Genomic DNA, 15375 nt, shown 5'->3' with positions numbered 1-15375 from the left:
CAAGAATAAAAATTCCCTGAACTTTTTTCGTTAGGTTATGTTTTATTAAATTAAAGGTTAAAAAATATGCAAGAAATATAAACATTGTTGCCGATACTTTCAGTTTTCAGTAGCAATGAACAAGTTAACGGTATCCATTTCTTAGAAAGCATAAAACTTTACGCTATTTGAAACAGTTATTCGGCTTTTTGTAAGTGTTTATTTCATATGTAAGGAACAAACACTAAAATTTCACTTAAACATTGTTTTTATATGAATGGGGGTTCTGCATACGACTATTGTCGCATGCCACATTTAGCATCTCGTCTTTAATACACAATCATCAGTTCGTTCTGCTCGCCCACTCTTCTTAGACATGGAAATTTCGACCTTTGTGAACAGACTATTTCCATATCTTCCAAATTCTTTTTTCACTTTTCTAATATTACTAAAAGGGTTGGTAAAAGACAACAAACTTACTCTAGTGCTTTGATGGGTTTAGCTCTTCTGAAATATTTTTCCGGCCTTAAATTGAATGATTTATCTATATAGCTGTCACTAATACTTACGTAAGTGCTGTTTATTTAAGTACTTTCAAACGCTTATTAATAAGAACGTTACTATACGCCTTCTCCAGGTCCATGAAAAGTTAAAAAAAATGAAAATGCTTAAAATTTGGTGCAAAGTAACAATGAGGATGATCCAACTAAAATTATACTTATTTTGTTGTACGTCAGGTAGTTTTTCACATACTACCTTGGTAAATTTAGAACGAAAGATTCGTAAAAATATCACCCCCCGACAAGCTACAATTCACTCCATTTCCATTATTTCGCTATTAAAATCTGTATCATCACCGTCATTTTCAAATTCTGGATCAGATTCACCTAGCGAAATAATGAAAGGAGGTATAGATTCGTACGAAAGATTTCCCATATTTTTTTCCCAATCTGCCAAAACGAGTTTTTCACAATGTTTACAAAAATTTTGCCACATACTTGGAGTACATTTAGAAAGCGCCTCAAGCCATAAATTCTCCACCCTATTTTTTAATGAAGGTTGAGAATTTATATGCTTCTTGTAATAGTTCTTAAAAAATCCCCACGCCATTTCAATTGGATTATATTGACAATGGTACGGAGGTAATCTAAGAACTTCATGGCCACTTTCTCTTAATGTCTCGTCTACCAAGTATCTTTTTTTCTATTGTTTCTGAAGGGTTTAATTAAATCCCATAACTGTCTCTTCGAAAATTTTTTGTCAAATTCAACACTATGTTTAAAGAGCCATTCCTGCATTTCACATTTTTTACTAGAAAAAGTAGGTGGTTTATCCAACTGAACCGATGATACGGTGCATTGTCTAAAACCACCACACATTTTTGGTTCAACTTTGCCAAAGCAGGAATGAGCTGATTAACCACCCAATTTTGAAAAATTGTCCCGTCCATCGTTTTATGATAGTCTCTATCGTTATTTTTTTTAATTTAAAAAATTGTTACAACCATCCAAGAACCCCGTTGAACAACCCGCGTGGAGAATAGTAAACCTTGATCTTTCACTTTTAATTTTGGTGGGATTGCTTTTTAGATCAGTATCGTGCACCCAGCGACGAATGGACGAACCATTTTGATAGATCCATGTTTCATCCAAATACACGAAAGTCAAATTTTCACAAGAATTTAGAAACTGTAAATATGTTCTCAAAAAAGTAATTTTAGCTGCAACGACATGTTTTTGTTCACATAGAATTTTGCGACCATTTACTTCCCTGTGTTTATAAACCCATTGACTTAAGAATTTTGTATAATGTGGTTCGCCCCCTTTTAAATTCCAACTGTTCCCTAGAATATGCTAAAAGAGTATCTACAGTGAAATATTCGTTTTTTTCATTAAGTTGCCAAATTTGTCGTTGCAGATCTTTCCGAAACATACAATTTGTAAATAAATCCGTTGGTTTTCGCTTGCCAGATCGTGATGTTTTTAAATTTTGGTCCCCTGTTGATAAAATTTTCGCCACAGTTGATGTTCCCACCTATGAGAAAAAAAATTAAAACATATTTTACAGCGTATTTTTACATTACAGAAAATATGTTCGAGACCCTCATAGTAACTTCTTCGAAAGAAAGATAGGGCCTGTCTTTTCGAAACTGCAAAAAACATCTTTTTATTGCAATTTTTTGTTGCAGTAAAACTATTTTAGGCATTTTCTTTTTAAATAATGTCGCAAAGATCTGTGAATCTGTCACAATGACAAATTATCAATGCTGACAGACAAAAAACTAAATCATCAAATCAGTTTATCCAACTTCAAGAAAAAATATCAAAGCCTACTTTACTATATAATTTTTTTGGTAAATTTTCACCGCCTGCTCCAAATATATTTTTCAATGTGCAGACGTTATTCCTGTATTGTTCTTGGTATAATTATTCCAAGTATCTGTCGTAAGAGATATTTTATTACCTGCCTAGCCCGTATTAGTTGAATCGTTGTCGGTAAATCACAAATACAAAGATAAGTTGAAAAACAGCAATAAAAACGAAATTACACAAGTAAAGCCGCTATAAATACGAGCAAAGTTTATTATTTAACACACTATTTTCACGAGCTATAGAAATACGGCAAGATGAATCCTCAGAAATGTCACCATCACTGTCATCAATGTCACTATCATTGTCATCAATGTCATCATCATGATCATCATCCAGTACCAAAAGGTAAATAACAAAAAAAAATATTTTTTCTTTGTACGTTAAATATACAAGATGTGATAGTTCTAGGTCACTACTGGCGAGATTATACTGGCGAAATACCTGAAGACGCTTTCCCGGGTGGACATGATTCAAACAATAAACCCATCTACATTGGTCAAGCATTCTTAAAAGGTGGTGAAATGATACCGACAAGTATTTATCCTGGTCAAGCTGGTATGAAATTACCCTGTAACTGGAAAGCGAATTATTCTGACATCGGCATGAAAGTACGTAGTGTAGCCAAAATAAAATAAAGTTTAAACGATGTGGTTCCAGATACTTTGTAGTTCAAACCCGGATTCTCTTTCTTGGGAAAATGTTACTGCTTCGAATCTACATTCGACTACAGCTGGCAAACAATTAGTCGTTGGGGGATTCCAAGATAAGAACAAGTTCATCGTTGGACGAGTAAAGCACGAAAAAGAACTACTCGTGGGGAAAGTGCTGGGGTACACCAATGGAAGCGCCAAACTACACTTTGTTGGTGACGACAAGGAAATTTCTGTTGAATCATACCAAGTTTTAATACAAAGTTCCACAAATAATTGTTAGGTACTACATTGGTACCAGTACATTAATTTTGTGTATTACATGTATGGTTACCGAGAACTGTCGTTTTGGATTTTGGAAAATTTTATTTTTTATCTTGAACCCTACAATTTAAAAAATATAGATAATGGCATTCACGTGATTGATGAATCTAAAACGCGTCGCTCGTAACAAATAAGTACTTACATATCAAGATTAGTTGGAAACTAGTATTAACTGATAGAATTTGTTATTGTTGTTAGTTAGTACACTCATACTAGTACTTTTTTTTAATTCATATAAATCTTCTACAAATATATTTTGTGTTTTTTCCCTAGATATTAGATTATAATATTTGAAGACAGGACGTTGGTTAATTAAATAAATATAAATGAAGGCTAGTATAGGCCTACTGACAATGCTGGAAGAATTTGCGGTCAAATTGAACAAACTATTTTTAAGTTTGTAAATTAAAACTACATAATTACATATATATATTTTAACTCGAATGAAAAACTCCCAAATTTGCTGCTTTTAACTGTCGTTATTGTTTATCACTATAAGTGCTTCTATGAACACATTCCGCCATTTTGTTTCGTGTCAGGAATCTCCTTGTACAACTATAAACTTTTTCACGTTCGAACCACTTTGTTGAACTTATCGTATTTACAATGTGCAAATATTAAATATTGGTTTTACGACGTGTAGCTTATTTTATGTGGAGATGACTGGATTACATCATTTACGAGTGAAATATAATTATTACATCTCCGGTTTTAACATCTAATAAAATAGAGGTACAGATATGAAAAATGAAATTAGTTCTTAAGTGAAAAGCTAGCCTATATTAGTTCAATGTTACTTCACGGCCATAAATTGGTTTTTAAACCTGTCATCGGTAAAACATACACATAAAGATTAGTTGGGATTAGCGATAAACGGAATTTCACAAGTGAAGCCGCTATAAGTAAGAGCCAAATTTATTATTTGAACATAGTGTTTTTACCCGCTCTAGAAGTACACCAGGATGAATCCACACAAATGTGATCATCACCATCATCACCCATCAGTACCAGAAGGTAAGTAATAAAAATTAGTTTTGAATATACCAGGAAACTGTCTTTAAACTTTTGAAATAATTAATTTTTTGATTGACTTTTCTGTTTGATTTGTATTCTATAAAAAATTTTAGGTTGCTACTGGCGAGATTATACGGGTGAAATACCTAAGGATGCATTCCCGGGTGGACATGATTCAAACGGTCAACCCACCTATATTGGTCAAGCCTATTTAACAAATGCGGGCGTCGTACCGGCAAATCTTTACCGTGGTCAATCCGGGATGTACGTAGCCTGTAATAACAAAGCGAACTATTCTGATATTGCCATGAAAGTACGCAGTGGTTGCAGATACTTTGTACTTCAAGGCCTGATTCTCTTGCTTGGGTAAACACCACTGCTGCAGATCTACATTTGGTTACAGCTGGGAAGGAACTAGTCATTGGGGGTTACCATCCTCGTGGTAACGCCAAGTTGCTGCTCAACATCGGGCGAGTGAAGCACGGAGGAGAACTAATCGTTGGGAAAGTGCATGAGTGGCAAGGACACTTTTCACTAAACTTCGTTGGCGATGACACGGAACTTTCGGCTAAATCGTATCAAGCTTTAGTAGTGAATTCGAAAAATGAATGTTGTTAGTTACAACATTCGTACTAGTACATTATTTTTTAATTAATATATATCTTCTCCAAATATATTTTGTGTTTTTTCCCGAGATACTTGATTATTACTTTAATACAGGACGTTGGTTAAATTAAATAAATATAAGTGAAGGCTAGTTCAATTGTCGTTGTTGTTTCCTATCATAGTGCCTCGATGAACATATTCCGCCATGTTGTTTCATGACAGGAATCCCCTTCTTGTATGACTACAAAGTGTGTCACATTCAAACCGTTAGTAATCACTTTTTTGCATATTAGCATAATTATGTAATCACAAAATATATACTTGCAACTTAACGTATTTTTTCTAACTAATCAGATGATAATACATGAGTTCTACAAATTGTACACTTACCTTGAAGCAGGCGAATTTTTCGAGATTATATGACATGTGTGCAGTGAAGATTTGCATCCTTTGTTAAAAGCAACCAGTAATAAAAATCTATTAACATACACATTATTATCCATTCAGGATCTTTATATAGTAAAGTAGGCTTTGATATTTTTTCTTTAAGTTGGATGAACTGATTTGATGATTTTGTTTTTTGTCTGTCAGTAGTCTGATTGACATTTGCTTTGAGCTGGATTGCCACTTTTCTACCTCATTTATTAGATCAGAATTATTAGACTCAATTTTTTAATCAACCAAACAAATGTTTTAATTTTGTCAGGATAGATAATTTGTCATTGTGACAGATTCGCAGACCATTGCGACATTATTTAAAAAGAAAATGCCTACAATAGTTTTACTGCAACAAAAAATTGCAATGAAAAGATGTTTTTTGCAGTTTCGAAAAGACAGGCCCGATCTTTCTTTCGAAGAAGTAACTATGAGGGTCTCGAACATATTTTCTGTCATGTAAAAATACGTTGCAAAATATTTTTTAATTTTTTTTCTCATAGGTGGGAACATCAAGTGTGGCGAAAATTTTATCAACAGGGGACCAAAATTTAAAAACCTCACTATCCGGCAAGCGAAAACCGAAGGATTTATTTACAAATTTTATGTTTCGGAAAGACCTGCAACGACAAATTTGGCAACTTAATGAAAAAAACGAATATTTCACTGTAGATACTCTTTTAGCATATTCTAGGGAACAGTTAGAATTTAAAGGGGGGCGAACCACATTATACAAAATTCTTAAGTCAATGGGTTACAAACACAGGGAAGTAAATGGTCGCAAAATTCTATGTGAACAAAAACATGTCGTTGCAGTCTAAATTACTTTTTTGAGAACATATTTACAGTTTCTAAATTCTTGTGAAAATTTTACTTTCGTGTATTTGGATGAAACATGGATCTATCAAAATGGTTCGTCCATTCGTCGGTGGGTGCACGATACTGATCTAAAAAGCAATCCCACCAAAATTAAAAGTGAAGGGTCAAGGTTTACTATTCTCCACCCGGATTGTTCAACGGGGTTCTTGGATGGTTGTAACAATTTTTTAAATTCAAAAAAATAACGATAGAGACAATCATAAAACGATGGACGGGACAATTTTTCAAAATTGGGTGGTTAATCAGCTCATTTCTGCTTTGGCAAAGTTGAACCAAAAATGTGTGGTGGTTTTAGACAATGCACCGTATCATTCGGTTCAGTTGGATAAACCAGCCACTTTTTCTAGTAAAAAATGTGAAATGCAGGAATGGCTCTTTAAATATAGTTTTGAATTTGACAAAAAATTTTCGAAGAAACAGTTGTGGGATTTAATTAAACCTTTCAGAAACAATAGAAAAAAAAGATATTTGGTAGACGAGATATTAAGAGAAACTGGCCATGAAGTTCTTAGATTACCTCCGTACCATTGTCGATATAATCCAATTGAAATGGCGTGGAGATTTTATTAGAACTATTACAACAAGCATATAAATTCTCAACCTTCAGTAAAAAATATGGTGGAGAATTTATAGCTTGAGGCGCTTTCTAAATGTTCTCCAAGCATGTGGCAAAATTTTTGTAAACATTGTGAAAAACTTATTTAGGCAGATTGGGAAAAAAATATGGGAAATCTACGAATCTATACCTCCTTTCATTATTTCGCTAGGTAAATCTGATTCAGAATCTGAATTTGAAAATGACGGTGATGATACAGATTTTCATAGCGACATAATCGAAATGGAGTGAATTGTAGCTTGTAGGGGGGTTATGTTTTTATGCATCTTTCGTTCTAAATTTACCAAGGTAGTATGTGAAAAACTACCTGACGTACAACAAAGTAAGTATAATTTTAGTTTGATCATCCACGTTGTTACTTTGCACCAAATTTTAAGCATTTTCATTTTTTTTTTGTAAATCTTCATGGACCTGGAGAAGGCGTATACTAACGTTCTTATTAATAAGCGTTTCGAAGTACTTAGTAAAAGCAAATAAAGAGCACTTACGTAAGCAATAATAATAGCTATATAGATAAATCATTCAATTTAAGGCCGGAAAAATGTTTCAGAATAGCTAAACCCATCAAAGCACTAGAGCAAGGTTGTTGTCAATCCCCAACCCTTTTAGTAATCTTAGAAAAGTGTAAAAAGAAGTTAGAAGATATGGAAATAGGCTGTTCACAAAGGTCGAAATTTCCATTTCTAAGAATCTCTGTTTCTTTCTAACTTGGCATCGCTCTCAGTCGTGTCCATACTCTTAAAAACGACATATTGTGCCAAGGCACTCTACTCCCGAGAATCTTGAAAAATTACGACAAATATTTTTGAATATTTCAAAGGACGATTCTGGAAAAACCATTGGAGTTATCGAAGAAATGAAAGCGGATATGACTTCTGCGGCCCGAAATTTTCAAGAAAATGTATTTTGGTGAAATTTAGAAATTTTTGTTGAAAATTTGTCGAAAATTGGGCGTATTTTGCATATTTTTGAATATTTCAAAGAACTATTCTGGAAAAACCATTGGAGTTATCGAAGAAATGGAAGCGGATATGACTTCTGCGGACCGAAATATACAAGAAAATGTATTTAGGTTAAATTTCGAAATTTTTGTTGAAAACTGGTCGAAAATTGCGCGTATTTTGCATATTTTTGAACATTTCAAAAGACGATTCTGGAAAAACCATTGGAGTTATCGAAGAAATGAAAGCGGATATGACTTCTGCGGACCGAAATCAACAAGAAAGTGTATTTAGTGAAATTTCGAAAATGTTGTTAAAAATTGGTCGAAAATTGGGCGTATTTTGCATATTTTTGAATATTTCAAAGGACGAATCTGGAAAAACCATTGGAGTTATCGAAAAAATGAAAGCGGATATGACTTCTGCGGCCCGAAATCAACACTTAGTCGAGAGCTCGTAAAGTGTGGACGCGTTGCAAGTTACTCGATTAAAAATGAAATGCAAAAAGTGTAAAGCCAGTTTAATAAGTGGTGTAAAATGCAATGTTTGTTTGTCTTATTATCACACAAGTTGTGGAAAGTTGCTCAGTAAAGGGAAGTTCAATTCTGAAGATGTTATATTGTGCTGTAATCGACCCTGTTCTCCGTTTACCGAGGACACTACTCCTGAGCCAAATGATATCATCGATTTATCAAACATCACTGAACCAGTTGATGCGACCATGTTTAAGTATGTCATGCAGCAGAAAGATGTGATCATTGAAGAACTACGGTCTAAAATCGATCTCCTACAAGAAAAAATTTGCCTTCTAGAACAACTGGAAAAAGAACGGCAAAAACTCTCCCAGTCCTCTATCACACCAGTCGCTGCTAAGCAAGATAAGCAAAAGGTAAACAAGGAAAATGGTGGAAGTTCTGTCAAAGTTTCTGTCAAAGGTTTAAGAAGTCCTGCGATGTCATCAAAAAGTCCTGCGATGTCATCTAAAAGTCCTGCAATGTCATCAAAAAGTCCTGTGATGTCATCACCCAACATAAAATCTATACAGCCCACAATGAAAGTACAGCCAAAGGCTCTTCCAAAACGCCATAATGATGAATGGAATCTAGTTGAGAAGAAAAAACGTAAAGCTGTAGTTGGTTGTTTCGCTGCTGCAGGTTGCAGTTTGAAAGCTATACCAAAACTAATGGATCTGCATGTTTATAGGTTACACCCTGATACCAAAAAGGAAGACGTACTAACGTTTGTTAAATCTCATTTTCCCGAAGCAAAATGCGAGGAACTGGAAGCTAAACACAAAGGCGAATATTCATCTTTCAAGCTGTCTGTATATGCTGACAATTTCGGAAAAGCCCTGGATCCCAACATCTGGCCTGTAGGAGCATGTGTTCGCAAGTTTTTTCATTTTAAAAAAATTAACGAGTAAAGCGGTAGTTAGTGATAGCTATTTTTCAATTTTCCATTTAAATGTACAATCGATTAGGAACAAAGTTGATGAAGTAGAGGTAGTTTTACATAACATTGAAGAATCTTATGATGTTTTATGTTTTACAGAACATTGGTTAACAAACTATGAGTTGGATTTATTAAAATTGGGTAGTTTTAAGATAGCCTCTGCCTATACCAGGAAAGATAATGGTTATGGCGGTGTTGTGATACTAGTAAACGATAAAATTAAATACCAAGTTATTGATGTTTCAAAGTTTTGTAATGTAATTGACATTGAGCTTGCAGCCATTAAAGTTAATAAACCCAAACTAATCATAATAACTGTATACAGAGCACCAAAAGGCAATCTGGAAGTTTTATACTCTAATTTGACTAATTTATTTAATTTTATCAATATAATCGATTCAGATGTTATTATTAATGGAGACTTTAACATACATTTTGACCGCAAAACCAAACAGACTCTAGAGTTCCTTAACTTTTTAAAATCTTATAATTTGAGACCTCTAATCTTTGAGAACACGCGAGCAAATTCGTGTATTGATAATATACTTACAAATATCGCACATGATTGTAGGCACCAGGTCATGGAGACTCATTTATCTGACCATCGTGCTGCTACTGTAGAAATTCTATATAATCGTCATAAGTCAAAAGACTGCTCGAAAGTTGTATCATATCAACCTTTTACGGAAGTAGGATTCTTTAATTTTTTTAATATTATTAGTGATTGCAATTTTGATTTTATCAATGATGCTGGACTTGATACAAATACCAAATTTAACTTATTCACCAAATTAATTTCTGATAAAGTAAACATGGCCTTTCCTATAAAAGTAAAAAGAATAAAAAATGTTAAAAAGGATGATATTTACTGGTATGATGAGAAATTACATAAAATGAAACAAAATGTAGACCTGCTACACGAATTACACAATCAAAATCCTAATGACCCAACTTTTGTGACCTATTTTCAAAAATATAGAGAATTGTTTAGAACCGAAGTTAAGAAAAGAAAAAAAACCTTTAATGACAACCTAATTAAAAATTCTACTAATGTAGCAAAGGACAGCTGGAAATTAATCAATAGCAAACGATTAGCTAGTAGCAATAATTATTCAGAAAAACTGACTGCGGAGGACTTCTCTACATTTTTTGGTGATATCCCACATAATTTGGAGAATAATTTAAAATTATCAAATACGGATCCAATTCAGCTAATGCACAAAAATTTGACTCCGGTGAACTCTGTTTTCAATTTCAGAGAGATAACATTTAATGAAGTAAGAGATACAATTGATTCCATCAAAAAAAAGAAAAGTAAGGACTACTACAACATAAGTATCACCATTGTTAGGAATATTAAGAATCTCATTCTAGTTCCACTCACAAGATTGATCAATCGGTGTATTAATGAAAATCTTTTCCCATCCTGTCTCAAGGTGACCAAAGTAATCCCTATCCACAAAAAGGGCAACGTAGATGATGTTGATAAATATAGACCTATTTTTGGGAAAATTTTAGAAAAGATTATGCTTAAACAACTTGAGGAATACGTTACTAAACAAAACATATTGAACCAACGCCAATTTGGTTTCCAACATGGCAAAAGTACAACCATGGCTATTAATAGGCTTGTTGATGAGGTCATTACCTGTTTCGAAACAAAACAATTCTTAGGATGCACATTTTGTGATCTATCAAAAGCTTTCGATAGTATTAATCACAACATTCTAATAAACAAGCTTGAGTTGTACGGATTGTCAAATGGAGCCTTACAGCTTATTTTTAGTTTTCTCCACAATCGCCAGCAGGTTGTTCTGTTTAATAATGTATACTCCGAAATGACAATAGTTAACATAGGAGTGCCACAAGGCTCGATTTTAGGTCCGTTGCTCTTTTTGTTATACATTAACGACTTGGCTAAACATCTAGACAATAAAATCATACTTTTTGCGGATGACACTACTTGCTATAGTGTGGACTCAGACATCCCGTCTCTCTTGGACAGGATGGAACAAGATATTAATGCTGCTAGTGAATGGTTTACTTCAAACAGATTAACGCTTAATGTACTGAAAACTCAAAAAATGGTGTTTTCCCTTCGTTACATTTCTGAGATTGACAATCCGAGGTGTGTCAAATTTCTTGGTGTGACACTGGACCCGAAATTATGCTGGGATAATCACGTCATTGATATCTGTAAAAAATTGTCCAAGTCAACTTTTCTTATTAGGAATTTGCAATATGAGGTTAGTGAGCAGATCCTTATGATGATATACTACTCTTTATTTCAAAGTATTTTTAGCTATGCCATTATAACCTGGGGCCACAGCAGTCATTTAAAAACCGTTTTTAAATTGCAGCGCCGAGTAGTTCGAATTATTGGAGGTCTATCTTACAGAGCTTGTGTTAAAAATTATTTTAAAGAAAAAAGTATTCTCACCGTGCCCTGTCTTTATATTTTATATGCTTTATTATATGTGAAGTCTAATCTCACCACTTATAATAATCTCACAAATATGTCATTAATCACGAGATCTACCCATAGCATTTACACCGAATTCTATCGTGTAGGTAGAAGTAGAAATGCCATCAATTATTATGGGCCCAAATTATTCAATAAATTACCGAAACGTATTGCTAACTTACCTTTTTCGCAATTTAGCCGTACTATAAGAAATTTTTTATTAAAAAACGCATTTTACTCTCTCGATGAATTTTTAAATTGTAGCGATGTCCTGTGTAGTTTTTACCATTCGATTTGAATTATCTTGTAAATTGTATAATTTTAAACTCTTTATATTGTAATTTCATCTGACTTGACTTATGTACCCTAACGGTCATTAATAAATACTTACTTACTTACTTACTTACTTACTTACACTAAAATGTATTTAGTGAAATTTCGAAAATTTTGTTGAAAATTGGGAGTATTTTGTACATTTTTGAATAATTCAAAGGATGATTCTGGAAAAACCATTGGAGTTATCGAAGAAATTAAAGCGGATATGACGTCTGCGGCCCGAAATCGACAAGAAAATGTATTTAATAAAATTTCGAAAATTTTGTTGAAAATTGGTAGGAAATTGGGAATATTTTTGACATTTTTGAATATTTCAAAGGACGATTCTGGAAAAACCATTGGAGTTATCGAAGAAATAAAAGCGGATATGACTTCTGCGGCCTGAAATCTACAAGAAAATGTATTTAGTGAAATTTCGAAAATTTTGTTGAAAAATTGGTAGAAAATTGGGCGTATTTTGCATATTTTTGAATATTTCAAAGGACGATTCTGGAAAAACCATTGGAGTTATCGAAGAAATGAAAGCGGATATGACTTCTGCGGCCCGAAATCTACAAGAAAATGTATTTAGTGAAATTTCGAAAATTTTGTTGAAAATTGGTCGAACATTATTGGGCGTATTTAGCATATTTTTGAATATTTCAAAGGACGATTCTGGAAAAACCATTGGAGTTATCGAAGAAATGAAAGCGGATTTGACTTCTGCGGCCCGAAATCTACAAGAAAATGTATTTAGTGAAATTTCGAAAATTTTGATGAAAATTGGTCCAACATTGGGCGTATTTTGCACATTTTTGAATATTTCAAAGGACGATTCTTGAAAAACCATCAGAGTTATCGAAGAAATGAAAGCGAATATGACTTCTGTGGCCCGAAATCTTCAAGAAAATGTATTTAGTGAAATTTCGAAAATTTTGTTGAAGATTGGTCGAAAATTGGGCATATTTTGCATATTTTTGAATATTTCAAAGGACGATTCTGGAAAAACCATTGGAGTTATCGACGAAATGAAAGCGGATATGACTTCTGCAGCCCGAAATCTACAAGAAAATGTATTTAGTAAAATTTCGAAGTTTTTGTTGTAAATTGGTAGAAAATTTGGAGTATTTTTCATATTTTTGAATATTTTAAAGGACGATTCTGGAAAAACCATTGGAGTTATCGAAGAAATGATTGATATGACTTCTGCGCCTCGAAGTCTACAAGAAAATGTATTTAGTAAAATTTCGAAAATTTTGTTGAAAATTGGGAGTATTTTTCACATGTTTGAATATTTCAAAGGAGGATTCTGGAAAAACCATTGGAGTTATCGACGAAATGAAAGCGGATATGACTTCTGCGGCCCGAAATCTCCAAGAAAACGCATTTAGTGAGATTTCGAAAATTTTGTTGAAAATTGGTCGAAAATTGGGCGTATTTTGCATATTTTTTAATATTTCAAAGGACGATTCTGGAAAAACCAGTGGAGTTATCGAAGCAATGACAGCGGATATGGCTTCTGCGGCCCGAAATCTACAAGAAAATGTATGTAAAACGATTATTTTAATTATTAAGTTTGAATTCTTCACGGTATTTTGGGCTTCAACTCTTCGAAAACTCTTATCTAGGATATTTCAAAATTTTTCAAATATATCTATGATTCCGGCGAAAACAGTGTTTTTCCGGAACAATGCTAAATAAGTCCTTTTAAAAAAATTTGACGATTACTCCGGTTACGATTATATCCCAGATTTTTTTGTCGGTTTTTAAACAACTTTTTTAAAAGATGTTTTTTTAATCGTTCCTCTTTTAAAAATGTTGATCTTTTTCGACCAATTTCGACTATTATTATTCTTAACTTACTTATCTAATCAGTTAATCACTAGACACTTCCAAGTTATCACATTTACAATGTAAATATATGAAATATTGGTAAAAGTAAAAATAATTAAGTAATCTTTCGTGGGACGGTTCCTTTGTCACCTGACTTGCCTCTATTAGCTTAATGTTACTTTACGCTCATAAATTGGTTTTAAATACGTCATCGATAAAACATACATACAGATAAGTTGGAAAATAGTGAAATGAAACCGGTATAAATAAGGGCCAAATTTATTATTCGAATTTAGTACTTTCTACCAGCTCTAGAGGGATGACAAGATGAATCCACACAAATGTCATCATCACGACCATCAAAAAGGTAAGTGTAAAAAAAAAATCAATTTGGAAAACAAAAACACAAGCTTCGACCTAGATTGTGTATTTTTACAACAACTTTAGAATTAATTTATATACCAGGTTACCACTCGCGAGATTATCCAGATAAATGTCACCAATGTTGTTGTTGTTGTCATCAATACCATCATCACGACCACCACCCAGTAACAACAGGTAAATAAAAAATCAACCACAACTATTGAATTCATTTATTTATCTTATAAAATGCGTCAAATAATATTTTAGACTACTACTGGCGAGATTATACCGGCGAAATACCTGAAGACGCATTCCGGAGTGGACACGATTCAAACCATAGACCCACCTATATTGGTCAAGCATTTTTATCCGACATGGGAATTATACCAACAACTCTTTACCCTGGTCAAGAAAGTTTGAAATTACCCTGTAACTGGAAAGTGAATTACTCGGATATCGGCATCAAAGTACCTATAATTTTACAAAAATAAAATACAGTTTCAAAAATGTGATTACCTGATTACAGATACTTTGTACTTCGAACTGCAGTTCTCTTTCTTGGGAAAACACCACCGCTAACGAACTACATTTGACTTCAGCTGGCAAACGAGCAGTCATTGGGGGCTACCAAAAGGGTCAGAAGAGACTGCTACTCAACATTGGACGGGTGCACCACCATGGAGAACTGCTTGTGGGAAAAGTGCACGGGAATGTACCAGGAGAGGCAGTAATGTACTTTGTTGCTGGTCACAAGGAAATCGCTGCTGAGTCGTATCAAGTTTTAATACAGAGTACAAATTCGTGCTAATACGTTATTTGGCAGTTCGGTATACAACTGTTTTTCGAAAACTAGTTAAAAAACGTTTGAATGTCACACAAAAAATATGTATTTTAAATGGATTACGTAGATTTGATGAAGGAGAGAGAGAGGGCGAGAGAGAGAGATAAAGATAATCTATTTATTTGTTATTCTATGTCCTTAATCCCACTAACGTAAACAATAGCTGGAATATATATAAATCTACAGGTGGTGGTTTTTTCATTTTGGCAAAAATTATTTCCAATTCCAAAAAGTACTTTTTCCGATATATTTTTGATGTCTAGTCTGGAAATGTGAGTGTGAAGGTGTTAA

General features: G+C 33.5%; 2 protein-coding genes across 4 annotated transcripts; both read left to right on the top strand.

Moving 5' to 3' along the window:
* The first annotated feature begins 2552 nt into the window (after positions 1-2552).
* Positions 2553-3341, top strand: LOC135137311 (uncharacterized). 2 transcript variants are annotated; one of them, XM_064066935.1, is made up of 3 exons: positions 2553-2696; positions 2745-2959; positions 3009-3341. In XM_064066935.1, the coding sequence occupies exons 1-3, from the start codon at positions 2606-2608 to the stop codon at positions 3282-3284; spliced, it is 582 nt and encodes a 193-aa protein (XP_063923005.1). In that variant the 5' UTR covers positions 2553-2605; the 3' UTR covers positions 3285-3341. The 2 variants fall into 2 exon arrangements, with proteins under 2 accessions (XP_063923005.1, XP_063923009.1); XM_064066939.1 differs by having other exon boundaries at positions 2557-2696; positions 2754-2959.
* An 896-nt stretch (positions 3342-4237) lies between these two features.
* Positions 4238-15272, top strand: LOC135137279 (uncharacterized). 2 transcript variants are annotated; one of them, XM_064066905.1, is made up of 4 exons: positions 14109-14247; positions 14346-14438; positions 14511-14710; positions 14770-15272. In XM_064066905.1, the coding sequence occupies exons 1-4, from the start codon at positions 14208-14210 to the stop codon at positions 15049-15051; spliced, it is 615 nt and encodes a 204-aa protein (XP_063922975.1). In that variant the 5' UTR covers positions 14109-14207; the 3' UTR covers positions 15052-15272. The 2 variants fall into 2 exon arrangements, with proteins under 2 accessions (XP_063922980.1, XP_063922975.1); XM_064066910.1 differs by lacking the exons at positions 14109-14247; positions 14346-14438; positions 14511-14710 and adding exons at positions 4238-4339; positions 4453-4652.
* Positions 15273-15375: the final 103 nt, after the last annotated feature.

Source organism: Zophobas morio, unplaced genomic scaffold (assembly GCF_036711695.1).
Source record: "Zophobas morio isolate AGI-343-1 ecotype UQ-CSIRO unplaced genomic scaffold, CSIRO_AGI_Zmor_V1 ptg000004l, whole genome shotgun sequence".
Lineage (NCBI taxonomy): Eukaryota > Metazoa > Arthropoda > Insecta > Coleoptera > Tenebrionidae > Zophobas > Zophobas morio.
The sequence above is the reverse complement of the archived record's forward strand: the minus strand, read 5'-3'. Positions and strand labels throughout refer to the sequence as shown.

Excerpts from the sequence above, each read along its gene's own strand:
- LOC135137279 (XM_064066905.1), top strand. The coding sequence starts at position 14,208 with ATGAATCCACACAAATGTCATCATCACGACCATCAAAAAG. Across the intron at positions 14,439-14,510 it reads CCACCACCCAGTAACAACAG|ACTACTACTGGCGAGATTAT; the intron begins GTAAATAAAAAA and ends ATAATATTTTAG. Across the intron at positions 14,711-14,769 it reads ACTCGGATATCGGCATCAAA|ATACTTTGTACTTCGAACTG; the intron begins GTACCTATAATT and ends ACCTGATTACAG.
- LOC135137311 (XM_064066935.1), top strand. The coding sequence starts at position 2,606 with ATGAATCCTCAGAAATGTCACCATCACTGTCATCAATGTCACTATCAT. Across the intron at positions 2,697-2,744 it reads TCATCATCCAGTACCAAAAG|ATGTGATAGTTCTAGGTCAC; the intron begins GTAAATAACAAA and ends TAAATATACAAG. Across the intron at positions 2,960-3,008 it reads ATTCTGACATCGGCATGAAA|ATACTTTGTAGTTCAAACCC; the intron begins GTACGTAGTGTA and ends ATGTGGTTCCAG.